Source organism: Pristis pectinata, chromosome 5 (assembly GCF_009764475.1).
Source record: "Pristis pectinata isolate sPriPec2 chromosome 5, sPriPec2.1.pri, whole genome shotgun sequence".
In the NCBI taxonomy this organism is placed as follows: domain Eukaryota; kingdom Metazoa; phylum Chordata; class Chondrichthyes; order Rhinopristiformes; family Pristidae; genus Pristis; species Pristis pectinata.
This window is the reverse complement of record NC_067409.1, coordinates 32,324,471-32,349,996: the sequence shown is the minus strand read 5'-3', so window position 1 is coordinate 32,349,996 and position 25,526 is coordinate 32,324,471. Positions and strand designations below refer to the sequence as shown.

General features: G+C 38.7%; 1 protein-coding gene across 5 annotated transcripts in view; it reads left to right on the top strand.

Annotated features, from left to right (window-relative positions):
* The window catches only part of spag6 (sperm associated antigen 6), a 109,797-nt gene that overhangs the window by 65,013 nt on the left and 19,258 nt on the right, over window positions 1–25,526 (top strand). For 3 of the 5 annotated variants that reach the window (XM_052016306.1, XM_052016307.1, XM_052016304.1), the window contains exons 5-8: window positions 16,661–16,866; window positions 17,259–17,432; window positions 19,838–19,990; window positions 22,845–23,036. In XM_052016306.1, coding sequence (XP_051872266.1) covers window positions 16,661–16,866; window positions 17,259–17,432; window positions 19,838–19,990; window positions 22,845–23,036 — 725 coding nt within the window. The remainder of the gene's footprint in view (window positions 1–16,660; window positions 16,867–17,258; window positions 17,433–19,837; window positions 19,991–22,844; window positions 23,037–25,526) is intronic. The other 2 variants (XM_052016305.1, XM_052016308.1) reach the window with 2 other exon arrangements.

Here is a 25,526-nt window from a genome sequence, read left to right as displayed (position 1 = left end):
CCAGTGGTCACCGACCTCCAGGCAGAATATGCTCCATCTACCACCATCCTGTCTTCTATGGGCAAGCCAATTCTGAATCCACACAGCCAAGTGTTTCCCTAGATCCCATGCCTCCTGACTTTCTGAATAAGCCTTCTGAGGAATCTTATCAAATGCCTTACTAAAATCCATGTACGCCACATCCTCAAAGAATTTAATCAGGCTTTTGAGGCACAACCTGCACCTCACAAAGCTATGCTGACTGTGTCTAATCAGCTTATGCTTCTTCAAATGCCAAGAAATCCTGTCTCCAAGAATCTTCTCCAGTAATTTGCCCACCACTGAAGACTCACTGGTCTGTAATTCCCAGGGTTATCCCTACTTCCTTTTTTTTTACAACAAAAGAACATTTGCCCCCCTCCAATCATCTGGCACTACTCCTGTGGTCAATGAGGATGCAAAGATAGTCACCAAAGGCACAGCAATCTCTTCCCTAGCTTCCTGTAATAACCTTAGATATATCCCGTCCAGCCCCGGTGACTTATCTATCCTAATGTCTTTCAATAGTTCCAGCACATCCTCTTTTCTCATAACGACATGCCCTAGTGTATCAGCCTGTTGTACACCATCCTCACAAATGCCAAGGTGTCTCTCTGGTGAATACTGAAGAGAAGTATTCATTAAAGACCTCCCCCACCTCTTCCAACTCCAGGCACATTTCCTCTTATCCCTGATCGGTCCTACCCTCACTCTGGTCATCTCCTTATTTTTCACATGCGTGTAGAACACCTTGGGGTTTTCCTACTTGCCAAGAACTTCTCATGCCCCCTTCTAGCTCTCCTAAATCCATTCTTAAGCTCCCTCCTGGCTACCTTGTAATTCTCCAGAGCCTTGTCTGATCTATGCTTTTTAAACCTCATAAGCTTCTTTCTTCCTCTTGACGAGATATTCTACATCTCGTCAACCATGGTTCCTTCACTCTACCATCCTTACCCTGCCTCAATGGGACAAACCTATCCACAACCCCGTGCAAGTATTCCTTAAACCACCTCCATATTTCTGCCATGCACTCCACCGAGAACATCTGTTCCCAATTTACACTCCCAAGTTCCTGCCTAATAGCATCGTAATTCCTCTTCCACCTCCTCCCCCAGTTAAAGACTTTCCCATATCATCTGCTCCTGTCCTTCTCCATGGTTATGGAAAAGGTCAAGGAGTTATGGTCAATATCTCCAAAATGCTCTCCCACCAAGAGATCTGAAACCTGATCAGGCTCATTGCCTAGTACCAGGTCCAGTATGGCCTCTCCTGTAGTCAGCCTGTCCACATACTGTGTCAGGAATCCTTCCTGTACACAGCAAACAAACTCCATCCCATCTATCCCCTTTACACGAAGGAGGTGCCAATCAATACTAGGGAAGTTGAAATCACCCATGACAACAGCCCTGTTATTTTTGCACCTCTCCAAATCTGCATCCTGATCTGCTCCTCAGCCTCTGCTTCTATTGGGGGGTCTATAGAATACTCCCAATAGCGTGATCGCTCCCTTTCTGTTTCTGACTTCCGCCCACACTGACTCAGTGGACGATCCCTCCAGGACATCCTTTCTACAGCTGTGATATTGTTCCTGATCAGCAAAGCCACTCCCCTACCTCTTTTACCTCCTCCCCTGTCCCTTTTGAAACATCTAAACCCCAGAATATCCGCAGCCATTCCTGCCCTTGTGACAGCCAAGTCTCTGTAATGGCCACCACATCATAGTTCCATGTACTTACCTATGCTCCAAGTTCATCACCCTTGTTCCTGATACTTCTTGCATTAAAGTAGACACACTTCAGCCCATCCAACTGACTGCAATTTTACCCTTCAACACTCTATCCTTACTTAGTCTTTCTGCACTCTGCATCTACTTATACAGTAAACGAACCAAGCTCTGACCTATCACTCTGGTTCCCATCCCCCTGCCAAACGAGTTTAAACCCTCCCAACAGTTCTAGCAAACCTGCCCGCAAGAATATTGGTCCCCCTCCAGTTCAGGTGTAACCTGTCCCTTTTGTACAGGTCATACCTTCCCCCAGAAGAGATCCTAATGATCAACAAATCTGAAACCCTGTCCCCCTGCACCAATTTCTCAGCCACGTATTCATCTGCCAAAGCATCCTATTCTTACCCTCACTGGCACAGGCAGCAATCCAGAGATTACTACCCTTGAGGTCCTGCTTTTCAGCTTCCTACCCAACTCCTATATTCCCTCTTCAAGACCTCACCTCTTTTCCTACCTATGTCATTGGTGCCAATATGTATCACGACCTCTGGCTTCCACCCTCCCCCTTCAGAATGCTGTGGGCCTGATCCGAGACATCCCTGACCCTGACACCAGGGAGGCAACATGCTATCCGGGAGTCTCTTTCATGTCTACAGAATCTTCTGTTTGTCCCCCTTACTATGGACTCCCCTATCACTACTGCTCTCCTCTTCTCCCCCCTTCCCTTCTGCACCACACAACTGGGCTCAGTGCCAGAGACCTGGTCACTGCAACTTTCCTCTGGTAGGCCGTCACCCCCCAACAGTATCCAAAGCAGTATACCTGTTATTGAGGGGAACAGCCACAGGGGTACTCTGCACTACCTGCCTATTCTCAGTCCTTCTCCTGACAGTCATCCAGCTAACTGCTTTCTGCAGCTTAGGAGTGACCACCTCCTTGTAGCTCTTGTCTATGTACTCCTCAGTATCCCTTTGGAGCCAGACATCATCCAGCTGCAGCTCCATTTCCCTGACATTGTCTGTAAGGAGCTGCAGCTGGATGCATCTCATGCAGATGTAGTTATCAGGGAGACCAGATGTCTCCCAATACTCCCACATCTCATAAACTGAACCCACCACTGAACCTGGAGCCATTCTCACCACTCTGCACCAAAGGGAACACCAAATCAAAGGAAGGAAGAAAGAAACTTACCAGAGACTTACCTTCACCTCTTCTCACTGCAGCCTCTTGAACCACCTCAGCTTCCCCCACTCCAACAATGGCCACTCTGCTTATACTCGCCCTACCTTTATTTGCTGCTGTTGATAAACCGATCAGCAGATAACAACTTGTAAATGTGCCTCGTTTAGACTCTCGCAAGGTGAAACTCACCAGCTCAGGCACAGAGACTCACCTCTTTTCAAATGTCCTGCTCCAAATCTCGCTCCAACTCCCGACTCTGCAAGTGAAACTCACCAGCTTGGGCACAGACACTCGCCTCTTTTCAAAGGTCCTGCTCCAAATCGGAATGGTAATTATTGTTCAGATCCTGAAAATGAATATAAAAAAAATTGAGCACATCTTTTGATTTTTTTTTGTTTGCCATATTTCTGTCTATACTTTAACTCTTTTTTTTACACCACCATCACATCACTAACTAATTAGGTTGCTCAGTAATCAATTTGAAAGCTATGTGTAGCATTCTAAAAGCACAATGTACATTTTCATAGTTGCAGTTAACTGCTAGCATGGACTTTATTTGTGGGCAAGAAAAAGAAGAAAAACATTTTTCAAAGTAGCATTTTGTGGGTGTATTTTTGTTTAGTTGAAACTGAAAATTAGGCCCTAGCTGCATTGCCTTGAGCAGTGGAAGAGCCTAAGTGTTTCATTGCTGGGCGTTGAGATCTGATTATGTATTCACTGATCTTTGCCATACTTGTGGAGGTCATTAAGTCATCCTTGTCCTTGGGATTTAACTCCTCATGTTGTTCACTTCATTTGCTGCCTCCTCTGACTGCCACTTCACTAAGTCTGCAAGACCTCCTGTGGTCCCTTGCACCAACCCCACTCCCCTTGTGTAGATAGAGGACTTTTCTCTTACTCTGCACTGTGAATGCCAGGACCACCAAAACCTTGCTCTTGCTCATGTTGTGCCATTACTTCAAGAAGCTTGCAAAGACCCTGTGGAATGATTTCCAGCATTAATTTTAGCAAAAATGTGCCTGCCTTTTTCATAAATTCCTCTGATTTTATTCAGCATAAGCTGGCTTCAACAGATAGCCACAACTTTTGAAATTAAGCCCTGTAGTTATGTACCAAAGTCATAAACAGCATGATTGGTGCTAGCTTGTTGCTGGAATAATGTTAGTGAAATTGCACCACATATTTTCTGTGTGTCCTGCATCAGGTCAAATAGATGTGAGTTAACTGGACAATGCCATGCTAGAGCCAGTTTTCCAGTACTGTCCAATTTAACTCCTGCATTTTCTCCATGAAACCTGATTTGTGACGTTAATGAGCAAATACATTTTATTGTTTGTGAAAATTAGAGAAAAATTAAAGGAAGGTCTTTGAAAATAAAATGAAGGAAGATTAACAATTGCTATACTATATGCACCAAGGATTAATAACTCTCTTCTTAAGAGCAAAGTGAACATTACACCTCATGAAATAAAATTAGATTAGTCCATGTTGAGCTGATTCATTTTGGTACTTTAAGATTGTGTATGTCATTAGTACAAACCAGTTCACTGTTAAAATAACTTCCCTGAAGGGGGCCTGCTGAATTTGTTAAAAAAATTACAAAGAGGTGATTAAAATAAAGTCTGTTTTCAATTGGACTATGGTACAAGTATAAGAACTGATAATTTTGGAATTGAGGCCATATTTATTCCCTCAAAAGAAATATAAGAAGTTATGAATTCTATTTCAATATATTAATATTCTATAATAACATTCAATAAGTTTTCTATTGTGAGAACAAATTGTAATTAACTGTACAGAGCAAATTTTAGACTAAGTACCACAATTTGGTTACAATATGGTAAAGAAAAGTAACAAAAAGCCACAAAATATCAGATGCAATTAAAGCCAAAGAAGCAGTGAAGGTTTGAAGATGGAAGAATGAACGCATCATTGCTACTGATCAGCTGTTGGATGGTGTTTTTAGCTCACCAAATATGGAAAGCAAGGTGCTTCAGGCTACTTCGAGGAGTGGAGTTCCTCTGATTCTGAACAAATTGATATTAACTATTACCTTGCTGAATAATAAAAAAAATTTTGATTTCTGTTTTTCCTTCTGCCTTTCCTTTTGATAACTGATAAAGTTATTTTGCAAGTTATTGTAAATTGTTTCGTTCAAAAGAACTTTCTGTCCTTCATTTAAAACTGGACTTTGTACTCAGTGTAGGGGCAAAACAATAATGTAAGAGGGCTTCAAAAAGGTGCATGCTTGCAAACTAAATTGCACTCATTTTTAATTAAAATGACTAATTTTTTAAAAAATCAAATGTATTAAATACAGTAATTTTTCATTCCTGCATTTTAGAACAATGTGGATGTTTCATATTTAATCTTATGGTATTTGCACTGTTTAGGAGTTACTAGGTATTATTCTGTAGTTCTACACTCCCAAAATTACAAACCTAATTTCTAAACCTATTCTCATTCTGAGCAGTTTCCTTCCTTCCAAATCTGTACCCGTTGCATTCATGATCTCAAATTGCATGAAGGGTGAAAAACCTTGGTTAATTAACAGATCTCTGCTGCTTCAATGTCAGGTTCATTTTTGGGTTAACCCTTCTGGAAATATCATGACAGCATTTAGTGCTTTCAGAATAATCTAACGTTTTGAGAAACAATTGTTAAACCATTCTATCTTTTCTTCTGGGTTTGGATGATGTAATTACCATCAAGATAACCCATTTTCCATGTCTTGACATTCCATTATTCTTTAAGGCTCACTACCTTTGTCCCTACATGCTTACATCACTGATCATGATAACATTGAGCTGGGTGATAAAATTAGGTCCTAATGAACTTGCCTTTTCATTTCTGTCCATTATGATACATTTCTTCAACACACAAGCTTCTGAATTCTATAGTGAAAATTGGAAACCTTCCATGAAGCTTATTGCAGCTGCAGGTGTTATACATTGTAGGCACACCAGGACTTGAAAGGACACATAGAAGACAGATGCTATCGGAATGCACCAGGGTTGTTAATTTAGTTTTGTATGTAATTTGTCATGATTTAATTCGTACATTTGGATTGAAATGTGTATTTTGTGCTGACTTTTACTTTTGCATCATGGACAAAAGGACTACGTGATGGGGAATAATAGAGGAGTGTGAAACTCTGGGTGAATGGGGAATCCTTGTTGAAATTATTGGTATTCCTTATTGGTTAGTTTTCATGAACAGCTCAGCAGAAAAGGGCTGTATATCTTGTAGTTGCCTTCCTCCTTGTGCTCCTGCTCCTCACAATGATGTGCAAGAGTGGCTACTTGTTGGCAAAGGTGAATGGCATGCTTGAGACCTGCCTGCATGTACTACAAGGCTCCCCTAGGATTATCCAGGTAGTAAAATCTCCAGTCACAATGAATGAGTGAGTGGAAAATAATGGCCTGATGTCCCATGGTGAGGCCATGGTCCTTAGAACGTAGAACATACAGGAACAGGCTCTTCTGCCCACGATGTTATGCCAAACCAATTAAACTAGTAATTAAATGCCTAACTAAACTAATCCCTTCTGCCTACACAATGTCCATTTGCCTCCATTCTCTGCACACTCATGTGCCTACCTCAGAGTCTTTTAAACACCTCTATTGTATTGCTTCCACTACCACCCCTGGCAGTACATTCCAGGCACCCATCATTCTGTGCGCGCGCGTGTGTGCGCACGCGCGCACACACACACACACACACACACACACACACACACACACACACACACACACACACACACGACAATTTTTTATATTATATAGTGGCATGCAAAAGTTTGGGCACCCCTGGTCAAAATTTCTGTTACTGTGAATAGCTAAGCAAGTAAAAGATGGCCTGATTTCCAAAAGGCATAAAGTTAAAGATGGCACATTTCTTTAATATTTTAAGCAAGATTATTATTTTTATTTCCATCTTTTACGGTTTCAAAATAACAAAAAAGGAAAAGGGCCCGAAGCAAAAGTTTGGGCACCCTGCATGGTCAGTACTTAGTAACACCCCCTTTGGCAAGTATCACAGCTTGTAAATGCTTTCTGTAGCCAGCTAAGAGTCTTTTAATTCTTTGGGGGATTTTCGCCCATTCTTCCTTGCAAAAGGCTTCTAGTTCTGTGAGATTCTTGGGCCGTCTTGCATGCACTGCTCTTCTGAGGTCTATCCACAGATTTTCGATGATGTTTAGGTCGGGGGACTGTGAGGGCCATGGCAAAACCTTCAGCTTTTGCCTCTTGAAGTAGTCCATTGTGGATTTTGAGGTGTGGTTAGGATCCTTATCCTGTTGTAGAAGCCAACCTCTTTTCTTCTTCAGCTTCTTTACAGACAGTGTGATGTTTGCTTCCAGAATTTGCTGGTATTTAATTGATTTCATTCTTCCCTCTACCAGTGAAATGTTCCCTGTGCCACTGGCTGCAACACAAGCCCAAAGCATGATCGATTCACCCCCGTGAAATGCCCTCTGGTATTTCAACCCTGGGAGAAAGATACCAACTGTCTGATCTGTCTATGCCTCTCATAATGTTATAAACCTCTATCAGGTCTTTCCTCAGCTGCTGCCGCTCCAGAGGAACAACCAAGTTTGTCCAACCTCTCCTTAGAGCACATGCCCTCTAATCCAGGCAGCATCCTGGTAAACCTCTTCTGCACCCTCTCTAGAGCCTCCACATCCTTCCTATAATGGGGTGACCAGAAATGAATGCAATATTCGTGATGTGGCCTAACTAGAGTTTTATAAAGCTGCAACGTACCTTCCCAACTCTTGAACTCAGTGCCTGGACTAATAAAGGCAAGCATGCCATATGCCTTCTTTACCACCCTATCAACCTATGCAGGCACTTTCATGGAGCTATGGACTTGGATCCCCAAGATCTCTCTGTACATCAATGCTGTTAAGGATCTTGCCATTAACAGTGTACTGTCCTTTTGCATTTGATCTCCCAGAGTACAACACCTTACATATGGCCAGATTAAACTCCATCTGCCAGTTCTCCACCCCTATCTGCAGCTGATCGATATCCCGCTGTATCCTTTGGCAGTCTTCTCCACAGTCCACAACACCACCAATCTTTGTATCATCTGCGAAGTTACTAACCCACCGATTTTCATCTGTGTCATTTAGATATATCACAGACAGCAGAGGTCCCAGCACGGATCCCTGTGGAACACCACTGGTCACAGACCTCTAGCCGGACTAAGTTCCATCAACCTCTTCCCTCTGTCTTCTAAGGGCAAGCCAGTTCTGAACCCAGGTGAAATCTTTGGTGAATGAAGTACAGCAAGTTGAAAAGGAGATAGGTTAGAGTGGGTGGAGTGGAAAATTTGAGATTGCTGTCACACCAGCGGTTATTGACGAAGAAATCTAGAGAGGATAAGAGGCTGTTAGAAGGTTCCAGGTATACCAGGAATTCTGAAGACAAGGGGGAGGGTTCACCATGCAGGGTGAAGATTCCTGGCCAAGGAGGTGGCACAGAGGTGAAAGCTGTGGAAGAAGAAATCAATGCCACTTTGAGGTTAAAATTCATTAAGGTGGGATGTGAGAGGTGAAGCTGAAGCCTCTACTTTTAGAAAGTAGAATTGTCACTGTCCAGAGTAGGCCATTTAAATCTGTGTTGGACCTCTGTAGAATAATCTATTTAGTCCCTTTACCCACAAACTCTGCAAATATTTCCCTGCTCATGCCTGTTTAGTCTCCTTCTGAAAGCCTTGATTGATTCTTTTCTGATTATTCTTTTAAACAGTTCTAAATCATAACTGCTCTCTGCATTAAATAAAATAAAAGTTCATTCCCCCTTGAACCTATTACCTAAAATTTTAAATGGTTCAACATAACCTTTCTGTTTTTGTATTTGTGCTTCTATTTGTGAAGTTCAGAATCCCATATGTTTTGTTAACTTCTCTCTCAACATTTTCTACCACTTCCAAATGGCACATTTATGCCCAGGTCTCTCTGTTCCTGTATGCCCTTTAAAACAGTGCCATTTGGTTTATGTCTGCCAATATGTATCACTTCACATTTCTCTGAATTAAATTTCTCTGCCATTTATCTTTCCCCTGTGCCAATCTACCTATCAACCTATCTTACGACGTAGTACTATCCTCCTCATTGTTTACCACACCTCCAAGTTTAATGTCAACTGCACACATTTCCAAGATGTGCATATAGATTAAAAACAAAAGCAGTGGCCTTAGCACTGAGTTTCAGGAACACCACCATCTATTTTCCTCCACTCTGGAAAAGTAGCCATTTATCACAGCTCTCTTTGTTCTGTCCACAATACACGGTCTCATCATGTTGCCACTGTCACTTTTATTCCATGGGACTCAGTTTTGCTAACTTATCATTTACATGAGACTTTGTCAAACGTCTTCTGAAAATCTGTATAGATTGCATTCCCTGTCTGGCAAATGGAACTAATTGTTTGGGCTCAGAGAGGGGAAGTTCAGTTTAGTGCATATTATTTGGCTCAATGGGTGCTGAATCAGAACCAAATTGGCATTAATGTGCATGCATGCATTGTGGCAACTGGCACTAAATGCTGTGATTGGAAAGGGAGTTGGCATGTATGAAGCCTATTGCCTTCTGGAAATGCACGAAGTACACAGATCATGACAGCATTCAGTGTTCAAAGCTGATTTGATGCCAACTTTGCCACTTTGGAACTCAAAGCTCTTTGGAACTCAAAGCCCTCTGTACATTTTGGACATGTGTTCAGCAGCAGGACCACCAAGCAGGGCTTTTTTTAAAAATAAAAATCAACTAACTTTCAGATAGGTTGTTAATTGATTTCTCTTTGTAGTTGCTGCAATTTACTGATTTCTAGAGTTCTTTTAATTGCCTAAACATGCAGGGATTGGTGTGGTACATACTGAAGTGTTTCCTTCTGACTTCAAAGCTTCTGCATAAATCAATTTCTCTCAGTCATGGCATTCAGCAATGACTGGGAGTAACAGCAGAATGCATGCAAAGCAGGACAAGTGGGTATAATAGTGATCCACAGCTTTTTTTATGGGGAAGGCCAGATAGATAATCTGAAATACTTCTAATAATCTGAAATAATTTCTAGGTCCAGTTACGTGCCATACATTACTGATATGCTTGGTCATATATCTAGTTGCGATTCCCTATCCAAGCACCTCGACCCCACCCCCCAACCCCCAAGTACAGAGAAAGTACTGCTTATGTACATCCACTCTTGGAGGCTCCTTGATTCCTGACACAGGTTTATTTTCCTTGCCACAAGGTTGACTTCCCTCTGTGATCACTGCCTCATGTTGAACCAGACACTTTACAACCTTGGCATCTTGTCATATTGTTCAACTCCAGACTGAACTTAAGGCGCTTCATAACAAATATTGCCTATTTTCACCTCTGCAACAGAGGAAAAGGAGTTGGCCTTCAGTCCCTCAGGCTTTTTCAAACTTTCAGTTATCTGAATCTCAAATCTTTGCCTTAAAAAGTATTGACTTCGAGCCCCACTTCAGCCAATCTATTACAAAGACCTCTGGTATTTACCATCATCAGATTTGGCTTTTCAGAACTCGTTTCCCATTCTCTAACTTTCATAACTCTGGGCTTCTGAATAACTCTGAAACAATCCTGACTGTAGATCCATTAAGGTAAGATACTTATTCAAGATATTTATTAATCACATGTACATCGAAACAAACAGTGAAATGCATCTTTTTGTGTTACTGAGAATGTGCTGGGGGCAGCCCGCAAGTGTCGCACTCTTCCGGCACCCAACATAGCATACCCACAGCTCCTAACCTGTACGTCTTTGGAATGTGGGAGGAAACCAGAGCACCCAGAGGAAACCCCACACAGACACAGGGAGGAACGTACAAACTCCTTAACGACAGCAGCAGAATTGAACCCGGGTTGCTGGCGCTGTGGTAACATTATGCTAACGGCTACACTACCGTGCCTACTGTGGTAATGTGATAGGTTGGAATTATTTATTCTACTAAGCAGGATTTCGGAATGTCCCGTGTTTCACAATCAGATTTTGCAAAGTGCAAATCTCTTTACCAAGAGAAATAAAGCCTGATTTCCATGCCATAATAGGAAACCATATAACTGGACAAATGCTTCCAATGATTCATTTTCTATAATACCTGACATGTGCATTCCACGTATGCCAATGGAAAAATGAAGTGCACCTTCACGTTAATCACAAAAATAAATCAGGTAATTGGTAAAGCGGAACATGAGGACACATGGATTAGATTTTTGGGGAAAGCTGAAAGCATACCAACCCCACAGTAATTCTGAGTCAACCACTCTGCAACAGGGCAGGCTGATAGCACAAAATGCCTTCTCAAGTTGTTTTAGTACATGCCTAGCAATTCAAGTTATGAATATAAAAATCACCAGCATTCAGGAAATCTGTTAATTGATGAGTAAGTAGCAGAAAGTGGCCAAGAAAGGTGTCAGATTTGTTGTAACTAATTCACTGAGAACCTCTGGGTCTGAGGTCCTCTGATTCTTGCCTCAGATTCTAGTTCTGCACTTTTCAGTGCCATCAAAGTGCTTAGTGATGTATAGTGTCCTGCCAGTATCTTTCAGCAACCAAGAACAGATTCATAAAACAAATATATTTTTGACATTCTGTTTGGCATTTGGGCTGAATTGTGATTCTGTGAATCCATTGACAGGGTTGGTTGGTTTTGGCAACTGGAATGACATTTCAGGCAGGCCTTCAAAGAGAATGAGTTTTATTAGATTATTTTTATTTCCTCCCCAGCTGTATATATGCACCATTATACCTGCATTTCCTCCTTCCTTCAGAGGATTGTGGGACACTTTAAGAATCAGGCCCATCTGAAGGCATTGAACCACAGCTAAATAAAGGATTTTCTTTAAAAATTGAGTTGTTATGATCATGTGATACATTGGTCCAGAAGTGATAGGTCAGAGTCTTTGCCATGGTAACAGGGGAGAGTCAGGACAGTTGGGTGGGAGGAGGATGGGGGAGGGTGATCCTATCTGCCAGACAAGGTCAGAGGTTGTTTCCTCAGCAAAATTAGCATTTTCTTGTCAGTTTATAACAAAATGCCTGCTGACAACTCTGAGGCTGGCTGGATAGAAGCATTCTATGTGCTGGAGCTAGAATAAGGAGGAGTAAATGGAAATTCTCAGCAGGTTATAATCATTCAACATTCTTAGAGGAAAATTCTCCTACCCGATCCTCTGTAAGGAACACATTGAAATATCTGCCATCCAGTCAGGATTTGCCACTTGGTACTTTTGCAATTTCAATCATAGCCACTACAAAGAAGTCTGTACTCTATCAAAGTGATTGTGGTATTTTAACTTTCTTGCATCAGGAACTGTCAGGCCTGAAGCTGGAGCTCTTCATAGTTGCATAAGGGAAATGATTAAAGAGACCCAGTTACATTTTATTCTTCCTTAGTGGAGGGCAGCAGACAGGCAGAAGACAAAACTTCATGGAAGTTGTATGGTTACCATTGAAACATGGTACTATTTCAAATCTAGTCATGCCTCTAGCCAAGCTGTTCCTGTATAGTTACAACACGGGCATCTGTCCCACAACGTGAAAACCATTAAGTAGTGCCCTGTTCACAAAAGACAGGACAACTCCTTTCTAGTTAACTACCAGCTCATCAGCAAAGTGGTAGAAGGTGTCGACACCTATCATGCTCTCTAATAATTTGTTTACCATAGCCCAATTTTGACTGGACCAGTCAGCTCCAGATCACACAGCCTTGATCTAAATATGGACCAAACAGCTGAATTCCAGAGATAAGATAAAGTGACAGACCTTGACGGTAAGGTACTATTTAAGACGCTATTTTGTTAACCTCAATTTTGTTAGGCAGCTCTATATGTCAAACTTTGTCAGATACTTTCTTAAAATCCAAACAGAATGTCCATTGCTTTCCCTTAATCAACTTTCTTGATTACTTCATCAATAATTTCAATGATTAGTCAAACAAGGTCTGCCCTTTATAAATCTGTGCCGGCTCTCCTTCCCTGCGAGCAGTTTATTTTCCCTGATTATTGTTTCTAAAACTTCATGAACCTAAAAATGTCAAATTAACCAGCCTGTAGTTATTAGGGATAACTTTTATCCTTTCTAAAACAAAGATGTCACATTGGCCTCTTTCCAATCTTCTGGTATCTCCTCTATATACAAGGAATATTGGAAGGTTATGGCAAACACTTCTGCTAACCCTTGGGAACCTGGAATGTGAATTGTCAACCTGAAGCATAGCAGCTTTTCCAGTACACCTTTCACAACATGATATATTGATATGATGATGCTATATCTTTATTAGTCACATGTACATCGAAACACGCATTGAAATGCACCTTTTGCGTAGAGTGTTCTGGGGGCAGCCCGCAGGTGTCACCATGCTTCCAGCGCCAATGTAGCATGCCCACAACTTCCTAACCCGTATGTCTTTGGAATGTAGGAGGAAACCGGAGCACCCGGAGGAAACCCACACAGACACGGGGAGAACGTACAAACTCCTTACAGATAGCGGCTGGAATTGAACCCGGGTCGCTGGCGCTGTAATAGCGTTACGCTAACTGCTGCACTACCGTTGACTTCTATCGATGTTTTGTCAGTATAGTCTTTTAGTACCTATCAATGCAAAGACTGGTCCATCTCCAGTTCTTTCATTTCTCAACTTTATTTCCATTTCAGGGGATTGCTTTGCAACCTGTGTGCACCAAAAGCCCACCGACTTCCACTGTTACCTTGACAACACTACCCTCAGACTCTGCTTCCTGTAAGCACTCCGTTCTATGCTCCCAGTTTCTCAATCTTTTCTGATGCCACACCAATTCTTCCAAAATGGTGTCCTTGTTTCTTAATGCTGGTTTGCCTTGCACCATAGTTGGCAGCAGTCAGCTGCATTTGTTCCATTTCATACACTTCTGTTCTCGCCACCTTTTCTCCCACCCAGATTGAGGATAAGTGTCCTCTTGTCCTCAGCTTCCTCATCTCCACATTCAATGGATCATCCTCCATGATTTCAGACATGACTGGCATGATCAACAGGCACATCTTTCCCTCCTCTTCCCTTTCACCATTTCATCAGCAACACTCTGATTCACTCTTCCATCTCCACTCATACTCACTGTCCTTTCCACAGGAGCATTTCATACAACTACCTGAAGCAGCACCTGCCCTTTTATTTCCTCCCTTCCAGGTGAAGCAGTGACTTTTTTTCTACATCCAATTTAGAATACTGCATTCAGTGCTGTGATGTGGTCTCTGCTCTGCTGTAGAAACCAAATTCAAATTGGGTAACTGTTTTGCAGAATATCTCCATTCAATTTGCAAGACTGACCTTGAGCTTTTAGTTGCCTTTCACCTTAACTCTCCACCCCACTACTCTTCTGGCCACTTTGTCTTTGACTTCCCAGATTGTTCCATCAAAGTTCTACATGAACTTGAGGAACAGCACCTCATCGTCAGACCTGAGCGATCACAACCTTTGGGATTTAGTGATCAGGGTGTCATGTCAACTATTCCTGAAGTCCTGCAAATAATATGGTTCCACAGTTGAGGTATTTTGACTGTGAGATTAGATGACAGAAGCTGGGGTTGTTCTCCTTGGAGGAGAGAAATTCTGAAAGAAGATTTGACAGATGTACAAAATCATAACAGATTTAGAAAGGGTAAATATGAAAGCTGTTCCCATCAGCAGATATTTCACGAACTAGAGGGCACAGATTTGGGGCAAAAAATACATAGGGAAAGTGATGGAAAAGTTTTCATTTTAAGCAGAGAATAGTCATGATCTGGAAATCGCTCCCTGTTCATATGATGGAAATAGAATCAATCAGGGCTTTCAAAGAGGAGTTGGATAGACACGAGAGATAATAATTTGCAAGGCTTTGGGAAAGAGTGGGCAAATGGAACTGGCAAGATTGCTCTACTGGGTTCCAGATAGGCTAAATGGCCACCTTTTACCTTGTAACAATTCTACGATCTCCTCTCCATCTATTGCACAAAATCTTGGAGTGTGTTCTCTCCTATACTCTGGCATTCTTCGATTTCTCCCAGATCAGAATGAATTCCAGTGTGCCCACTAGCACCTACTGTAGCCTTAATATAGCTCGCCTTCAAGAAGTACAAGTTAACTTAAATTATGTGGGTTAGTTTTAAGAGGTTTAGAATATTGGCCCTTTGTTAAGACATGCACTCTCTCAGCAACATGATAACTGGAGGCTGCCGGCAGCATAAAATTGGCATGTTGCCTGCATCAGAAGCAACTGGCAAAGGTTAATCACTTATCGCGATCCCCATGACCTTTTTTGGCCGCTATCCAGTTTGGCCTCCTTTGTGTTTCCAAAATCTTGGCTAGAGTCTCTTTTGTTAGCTAAGTCTTCACATTAATTATGTGATTGTGATTTATAACCTATAAAACTGAAGCATTTTATGAATGTCATGTAATACTGAGTGAAAACTATTCTCATTCGCAAAAACCAACTTGATGCATCTAATAACCTAAGCAAAGGGTCCATTTGAAGTAAAAGGAAAGCAAGGATGACTATTAAATGAGATCTTCTTGTTGTGCTGCTGAAACCTTCAGTGTTTGTATTTTCCATTTGTCTGCTCAAGATTTTTATTTTGTATGACTGTATCCAGTCAGCTGAAATGTTGATTTATATTTCCTTCAAATCTGGCACAAAATAATCTTTCAGTTTGAAGTAGCCTGTATCCCTGAATGTCTTCTGCAGCTTCCTCTGTCAAGAGCTTTTTACTCAAGATTTAAAACTTTTTTTATGTGTAGCTCATTGCTTTTTGTTGTCGCTGAAAGGAAACGAAGTATGATTCCAGAGCAGGTAAGTAAATTAAATGGTAAGTGAAAGTATAAAACTCTGTGAATGCTGAAGCAATTTTGTTGCTCTTTTTATTCTTTTTAAAGAGTTACGTAGGAGATAAATCTTCTTTAAAAAATATGCTTTGACTCTAGTTTTTGATACCAACTCCCAATATCACAAGCAGAATCATTTCAGAATAGTCATTGCCATTTTTGCATGATCTGCAAAATATGTTAAATAAAGACGGACACCTAACTGCTTGACATTTGTGGCTCTGTTTTCATAATCTTAATGTTCTTAAAATAATTCATTTTCAATTACATGAAAGAGACAATTGAAGTTGCAGGAGGATGATAGCAAGAATAGAATTTCAGTTACATAGATTTACGACTGACAACCATGAGAAAGAAAATTACTTAAAATATTGTCAGCAAAAAAAGTTTAAGAAATATCTTGAGGAACTTTTGCAGTTTTTTATTGTCAGATTGATAAACATAAAACAAATTCTGGAAGATGTTTTGCTTAAATAAATGTTACCAAATTGCAATGCAGTTAATTTTGCCACTTCTATTTGCTCTATTCCATGTGTAAAACATGTGCCTATTGAAAATTCAGTAAGGTCGTAATTTAAACAGCTGAGGTCTGTTTGTCTCTTTTATAACAGAATAACAAACCATTTCAACCCAATCTGCCTAAAACATGCCACATGTAAATGGGGCCTATCCTTTGACCTGTGTCCTTTTAGCTATGGATCAGTCCACATGCTCTATGAAGCCAGGCAGGCTGATTTGAAATGCAGATGCAGTGGGGATGGGGATGTGCCCCTTTTTATTCTTGCTGTATCTGTCAGTGTGAAAAATGGCTGGCTCAAGGGTCATCTATCCATACACACTTAATTATTTTTCTTGGACCCACAGAACTGTCACAGGCAGTAGTGGATGCTGGAGCTGTTCCTCTTCTGGTTCTTTGTATCCAGGAGCCAGAGGTGCCACTGAAAAGGATTGCAGCTTCTGCACTCAGTGATATCGCAAAACAATCACCAGAGCTGGCTCAAACTGTGGTGGATGCAGGGTCCATTGCTCATCTAGCTCAAATGATCCTGAACCCTGATGCCAAACTGAAGGTGAGTGTTTGTATTGCATACATTATACTAGTGCTTTGGTGAAAGCAAGTGCATTCATCTGATGCATTATGTGTATGGAAGTTTAATTGAATTAAATATTCATTGTTGAAGTAATGTATTCTTTTGGTACTGAAGTAAGATAGTTTTCTCGTGTGTATAGACTTTGATTTATCAGAATGATTGCTCAACTGTTGGTACAAGACGTAACAAATATTTTATCAATAATATTTTATCAGTTTATCTCATGTTTACAGTTTATCAATGCTACACTTATTAGATTAAAAAAAGCTTGGGTTGAAGTAACCTAAGGGTTAATCATGTAAATTTAATTGTTTTATTCCAACAATACCATTCACAAATTTGAACTTGCGCTACTTTTCTGTGTTCCATAGCGTCAGGTGTTTTCAGCTCTTGGTCAGATTTCAAAGCATTCTGTAGATTTGGCAGAAATGGTTGTAGAAGCCGAAATTTTTCCTTCTGTTCTAACATGTCTAAAGGACCCAGATGAATTTGTGAAAAAAAATGTTGCAACACTAATTCGGGAAATTGCCAAGCACACTCCTGAGGTAAATGCATTTTATTTTAAGACTGTAGTGAAGCAGCTGAAATTGTGTCATGAATGTTGCAAAGTCAGAAAGTAGTGATAGTTTGCACTGTTTTAAATAATGCTTGCACTATAAGCTGTTGATAACATTTTATTCATGAAAATCTGCTTTTGGACCATAATGTAAACCATCCTTTCAGCTTTGTTCCTAATTTACTTAATAGTTCAACTCCTGTGGGATTGTGTATGAGGAGCAGACATCAAGATCGATAAGTGGAGAAGTAGATTGGCACTATCTGGGGAGCTAAATCTGTAAGATACAGGAAACTCAGTGCTGAATCCAGGGGCAAAGAGTGGTGGAAGCCTGATATTAAGGAGACTGGAAGAGAGAATCCTACTGTTTAGAATCTGAAGTTGGGCCCATGATGTCAGGTGGAGTGAGACTGCTGGGTATAGAATTGGCTGGGTATGAAAATGCAGAGGCTGGGAGCAGTTGAAAACATATCTTGTGGTTTTCTCATCCTTTTACTACCTATGGAAAAGAAAAAAATGTTTACATGGCCCCTTTCATATTTCTTTTAGGTGTCCTAAGCTGCTGTACAACAAATGAAGTACTTAAATGTAATTATTGTTGCAATAACTGACACACAGTAGTCAATCTGTGTCCAGCAACTTCCCATCAATGCCAATATGATAATAATCTGTTTTAGTAATATTGTAAAAGGGATAAAAAGGCCAGAATTTGGGCAATAATTTCAAAAAGTCCCATTGAAAGACTGCATCTCTGACAGTGCAGCTCTATCAATGTTACACTGGAATGTTATGCTAGATTTTTATGTTTAATTCTCTGGACTGGGAATTGAACTTGAAACCTCTGACTTGGATGCAAATGCTACTAACTGAGATATGGCTGACACCAATTTTTTTTTGAACAGTGATTTTTCATTAGAATTTTGATTAGGCATGCTAATAAGTAATTTCCCATTCCCATAAATTATCATCTATTATCTGCAATGCCCAACCTCCATTCAACAATGCACATTTGAAAACTAGGGCAACATAACTGAGTACATATTACTTTTCTTCAGCTGGTTAGCTTTGGACTATGCCAGTAAACTGCAGTTGTTCACACGCTCACATGTGCTACAAATGAAGCGTTTATTTCAACATTTTTGTTATTGGATAGTAGTATCTCAAAAGATTTATCAATAAATGAGTATACTAACAGAAACTTCATGCTCATGTAAAATGAGAGGATTAAATATATAATTTTATGTTATATGATCAGGATGTGTATGCAGTAGTTAATGTTATATACTGAAAGCTGCAGTATTGATTTAATTTTGTTGTATTAAATAATATTTTCACTCATATTTGAGTACTCAAGCTATATCTGAATAACCCCAGATAGCTGATCTCACATCCTGGGATTCCATTGCTGTTAATGTTTAATTAATCAAGTGCAGACTAGGAATTTCCTGAGGGAAGAGTTAGAAAGGTACATTGATCATATTTGTGAATGGGATTTTACCTTGGTTATGAGGACTGAACAGGAGAAGACTCAGTGATGTTGATGACTATTTGATGATCATCAGCTTTTATTTCACACAACTATATCTAAAGATTTTGTATTTAAATATGTACAGTTACATCACAGAAAATGTATAAAATAGCAAATCCAGTTTTTTTAATGATATCTATTTCTGGAAAATATGCAATTAAACAAAACAAAAGACACCATCCAGGGCAATAGATAAAGACTTCTCATCAAACTTCCATAGTTCTTTTTGTGATTCAATTTAAATCTAACAGATTTTGTCCCCATTATTTTACTCGAACATACTTCTCAAGATACAGTGAAGTGTCTTAATTTTAAAAAAATTTAAATAAAGCAGATTATTACAGGTAATCTGAAAGCATTGTCAAGATTGTGCAAAAGCAGGAGGCATTTGAATGAGGGAGACTGATTTTAACTGTTGTGGTTTCTCTAAGTGTTTACTATTCCTCAAATAATCTTATATATTTTCCCACACAAATATTAATGGTAGACAGTAATCCGAAATGCTTAAAGCAAAATTTAAGTAGTTACTTGAATTTTTCAGAATATAAAAATATAGTTACACTTCCTCCTAATATTAATGTAAATAATCCAGTTTTGGTAAATAATTTATTTAGTTATTAGTAACATTTCATCTGCTCAGCTATCTACAAGGAGAAACAAGGAAACACAAGTCTCACTTCACAAAACGGAAAAGCAGTAGTATTCACTTTTTAAGAATTCAGATGGTTTAACAAAAACAAAACAGTGTAATATGTATATGCATCAGTTTATGGGGGAAGCAGTTGCTTTTGTTTAAGTTATTATTTTGCTGTCTTATTTGATAGAATCTGACTAACCACTTTGCTTGTTCTTCTCTCTTCCTCTAGCTGTCTCAGCTTATTGTTAATACAGGAGGTGTGGCTGCTGTCATTGATTATATCGGTGATTCTAAAAGTAATGTCAGGCTGCCTGGTATTATGATGCTTGGCTATGTGGCTGCTCACTCAGAGAACCTGGCAATGGCAGTGATTGTCTCCAAGGTTAGAGCCTGGTTCATTATCTGTGTATTACCATTACAATGAGGCCCTAGAAAAAGGACTATAAATTAATCTAGCTGCAAAGCATGCTAGAGAGCAGTGGTGTATTGATTTGTTGGTTAGTACTCCCAGAAGAATTGAGGTTGCAGATGTAAATTTTCTGTTGCTCATTATTTTACTTCTTTCTGTCTCAGTAAGATGAGTTTGTTACTTTCATTTTAATGCAGAAAGTGTCAAAGTAAATCTTGATTATGACTTTTAATTTAAATACTTTAATTACAGTAATTTGTACTGTTAATAAAATATGATACAGTCATCTTCGGGGCTTCTGCTGTGCAGTGACGTGACACTCAATTACCTTTCTCCCCACTACCCACCCTGCCTCCCCCCCCCCCCCCACTCAACCAGGATTAATACCTCACATGACCATATGACTACAAATGCTGTTCCTATTACCAGATCAAGGTGCAGCACGATGTAAATGTTTGTTCATTCAAAGAAATACTTTTCAATTTTATGTTTCTTCCTTTCTCTCTCCTCCATCCTCTCCTTTGTTATTGTGTTGTCTCCACCCACCTTCTTCTAATAGCCCAGCCAAAATTAAACAAAGATGTTTACAAGGGTGAAAACAAATCTGTTGTTATCAGGTGGCGTTTTAATAAATCCATCCTCAAAATATATTCATTTTTTAAATCATTTAATTTTCTATTTTTGGGTTCATTTTGTGTTTGACAAAATTATACTAACACAAAAAATTTACTTTTTTCACCTTTGACACACTAACCTAGTGTTTTGAACCAATGTTATTGCAATGCTGAAATTAACTCTACTAGTTAGTTAATAGTAATTCATAGGTTAATAGTAGCACTACAGTAATGCTAATCCATAAAAACTGGGTTCCAGTTTCAGAAAGGTACAATTCCTTTTACACTTCTCATTTAACATATTTTAACCTTGGGCTTCAGGAGAACACTTCCTTTTGCATCACTATGGGTCCTTTCTATGTACTACACCAGGCATTCTTAAGGCCTCTCTGGTAAGACTTGTTTTTGTAATGTAGATCAGCACCCACTAAAAAGTGTGATTTCACTTAGGATCCTTACAGCTGTCAGAGTGAGGAAACATTTATCCCATCAGTCTGAGAGTTAGGTTTAGAAAAGGCTTGATGAATGAAAGCCAACCTGAAAATTCATTGTGTCACAGCAGTCCCCCACAAATAAAATACATTTGATTTACCTATAAACTTTTATTTTTTTTAGAACACCTGACATGCCAATACAATCTTAGTTACATCAAAACTGGAATCTGTCAAAAGATATTAAGATCAATTTGAGATTTGTTCATGGTTTTAACAGGATAAAATAAAAGTGTTTATTTCACTTCATCAAAAAAATACTCCCTTGTTAATCATTGAACTTTCTAGTGCCTCAACTGAATACTAACAAAACAAATTCAAACAGTGGCATGGAAGTTTTGGTGTCAGGCAGTCCTTTTATTGCATTTCATAATAAATGAGTTTGAAATTTCTCATTATTAGTATTTTACAGTGGTGATCAATGTTAAGGCTTATTCCATTGAGATTGTGTTTTGTTATAATTAAAGTCTTATTAAAACTTGCTTGGCCTCTTATGATAATCTGTAGACATGTCATAGCTAGTGATACAATGCATTAGTATCTGAATTCCACAAATTGTGTTCTGCATGGGGAGACATTAACATATCCGTCCTGTAATATTTATAGGATTACAGGAAATTTGTTGCTTAAAATATTAAGTTGTTGAAAGCTGAGAAACAGTAAGAGGTGGAATTTTGTCATTATCAAATGGGTATTACTGTGTGCCTCCAAATTAAGCACAGTTGAATAATGAATCCTATGTATTTTTTGGGTCTTTTTCTTTAAGCATGAGATGAAAGACTTGTGCTTTTTGACTGATCTATAAAAGTCAGCTGTGATTTTTAAATTAGAAATATAATTAAAAGTTAGCACTGCAATTACATGTTTTGACAACTTTACATGTCTGTAAAATGTTTTGACTCTGAACTCAAACATGAGCAAATAGATTTCATATAACTTAAAATTCTCACATCAACATATGTGAGATGTCATTGATTTTGCAATAAAGATTAGTCAATGCTAATTAATTTTGTTTTAATAATGGTCTAATTTAAAACCAAGATAAAAGAATGAAATGTTTTCCCTTTAGTGGTTATTTTGGTCAGTGTGGCAGTTTGGTCCATCAGGGCTGCCAAAGTAGAAAGTTCACAATGTATTAGACAAAGGTAAAGAATTAGTGGGATATCCCATGCATGCATATGTAAATATTCCAATTATCTTTCTTCAGTAGAATATTTTTATTAAGTATGGTAGAATAGTCCATTTTAAAAGACCTTTGTTATGTTTATGGGTGTTTGTTTATTTTAATTTTGTTTCCATTTTGGTCATATTTTATTTGTGCAAATAACATTTAAGAAAATAATTGATCTCCTTACTTCCTTGACAAAGTAAATGTTTAGTCATGTCCTTACTAGTTGTAGTCTGTGGTTGAAGATGCAACATGACTTGTAATTTTTTTATTTTTCATTTTCTGTGTTTCTACTGTAGAATGATACAGCAGTGATTATATAAGTAATGGTACTTCAAACTACAGATTTTTACCATACTTGAGATTTTGTCAGACTGAAAGAATGCCAACTCTGATATATTGAGCAGCTGTGTTGATCTGCTCTTTCAGTCACCAGAAAGATGTGTAGGATAGGACAGAACTGTGCTTTTTTCCCTTTTAAAATTGCTTATTAGTGCAAGCCATCACATGGAATGTCTCTGACGAAGTCTGTGTGCTTCTGATCAACACTATAGGGGGTGGCTCAGTTGGCTATCTGTCTGTCAGAAGAACCAGAAGACCACATTAAGGCAGCGTCGGCTTGGGCCCTGGGGCAGATAGGAAGACACACTCCAGAGCATGCACGTGCTGTTGCTGTGGCAAATGTTCTGCCAAAGCTCCTTGCACTCTACATGCAGACTGGAAGTTCTGAAGATCTTCAGATTAAGGTAAAACATTCTTGAAGTCTATCATATTTAATCCCAGACAGTCAGTGTATCAATTTTAACTAATAAACATCTAAGATGATTTTCTAAAGACTAGGAAAAAATGTTGTCCAAATAAGAAGAAATTAGCTTTGAACTTTATTTTACTCAGGCTCTTAGAGTACATTGTTAAAATTATTTCTGTGAAGAAAATTTGAGAGAACATTAAGTGTTTAAATAGTTCATTGCACCAGTGCTCTTTTATTAAATAAATTTTAATGTGTATGTTAATACTCAATTATTTATGGTAACAGAAATTAATCCTGATCTCCTGTCAATAATGTGTAGAGGATAACAATCTTTCAAAATGTGTCACAATGAAGAGCTTCAGGTGATGTCATAAACCATGCAAGTGAGGTTCAAATGGTTAATTACAGAAATTCTAATCCCTAGATATAACCTGATTAACAAAATCCAGGCCAGATGTCTTTGCTATAAGTGTAATTTAATGGGAATCCTTGGGAATTCTGGGAGTTGCAATCAGGTGAAGAAGGGTGATTTTTTTTAAACCAGACATTGCATTGTTTAGTATAGTTAACTCTTGTCATGTATATTTTAGGTTTTAGTACCACTCCCTGGTGTGGTAAGCACGTTATATTCAACTAGTACTAACTGTTATTTTTATTGAATAATTGATTTATTGAATAATTTAATATGTGTGGAAAAAATATTTTGTGTTTTTTACAACACAAATAGAAGTCATATTGTCTACCTGTGGAACATAATATTGAATCTACCCCAATAACATACAAGAAATGCAGTCAGTGTTCACTTATTGTGCTATTCAATGAGGTCCACCAGTTGTGTAAATATTGTGTGCAGACCCCAGCCTGTTTCCTCTTGACATTCTTCTAATTATTTCAATGGCAGTAAAAGAAAGTGTCACCGTAGTTATAATGTTAAATGTTTTTTTATCAGTGTCTTACCTGGAGTATGTGTTATTAAAATATGATACTTTGTATTTAGAGTAACTAATATGGATTAAACTGCTGTTATTTATTTTAAATTAGATATTAAGAGAGCATGATACCTGAAAATATTTAAAATGGATGTAGTGCAGCTGTTTGCGTATACAACAGGTGCTGTCTAACTCTTACATTTAATCCATTTCAGAACAGCAAGCAGAAAATTCCCATTGATTTATGGCTAAAAATCAATTGACGACTAGTACTGCCATTAGTTGATTTTTCTAAATGTCTTCATGCTGACAGGATGAAAGGGCAGCTACATGATTGCCCAGATAGCTTTTGTGCATTTGACAACCAATGAATGCACATCAAACTGAAAGTGCAGATACTTTGAAGACACTGCCTTCACTTTATTGGCCTGCACAGGCAGTAGTTCATTATAATAAAAAGGTACCTGCACAATGTTACTTTCCCATTTCCCATTCAAGATAATGACATTATAAGCTAATTGAAAGGTGATGGAAGCAGTCACTGCAAAATTGTCTGCTGTTCTTTAATTTTCACAGTTTATATCTTAATTCTTATTCATTTACGCCGAAATTTGAAAACTAGTGGACTTCACATTGTTAGTGAAAATTAATTCAACAAAGACCTGCTAGCAGTTTGATTCTTGAAGCAGTGTGATATGTATTTGTGAATTAGTGCAAAAGCTAACATAAGGAAAATTTTTAGCTAAATTCTTCAAAATGATTTGCTAGTTGAATAAAAATTAAATGTTTAAAGTCTTACCTTTGATGGAAGAAAAAATGAAATTCCATTTGTTGCAGAATTTCAACTGCATTTACTGACCACTATATGCCACAGCATAATTTTGCAATTACAGTTTATCTTTACTGATCAGACTAACTCATTTGTTGCCACTTAAAATAAACACAAAGATTTATATGATAATATTGCTCACAGTAATTTCCAGGTTTTTATTTGATGCCATTGTACAAGCTATAGTGACTGCATTGCACCTTATATTTTTAAGTTGGAAGAAACTTATGAAGAGTGTAAAATCTGGAATATTTCAACATATTCTTTGTGACCTGAGATGGAATCAAAATTGTTTTCTTTATTGAGACGGCTGTGTGTAACATAGAAATTGCTGAATATCTCTCAGAATTGATTATCTATAACAGCTAAAACTGCAAATTGTTCAAAGAACATTTCTTTTACAGCAATGTTACATACTGGCCATTCCCAGGTAACAAACAGGTTCTGAGTTTACAGATGTCCATAAGTCAATTTTGTCCATAAATTGTAAATACACAAAAGTCACTTGATATGGTAACCATACCTCCACAGTATTGTAATGAATGGCATCAAAAGCACATAAGACTGATAAGAAGGGACAATTACTAAAAGTGGAGAGAGGGAGGAAACTAGTTCTGCCATTTGTTAACAAATGTTTGTACCTACGTGGGACTTTTGCATTTAATAATGTTATGGGTGCTCGCTCGTATTGTAGAGGTTTCCGTAGGTCGGGTGTTCTTAACTCAGG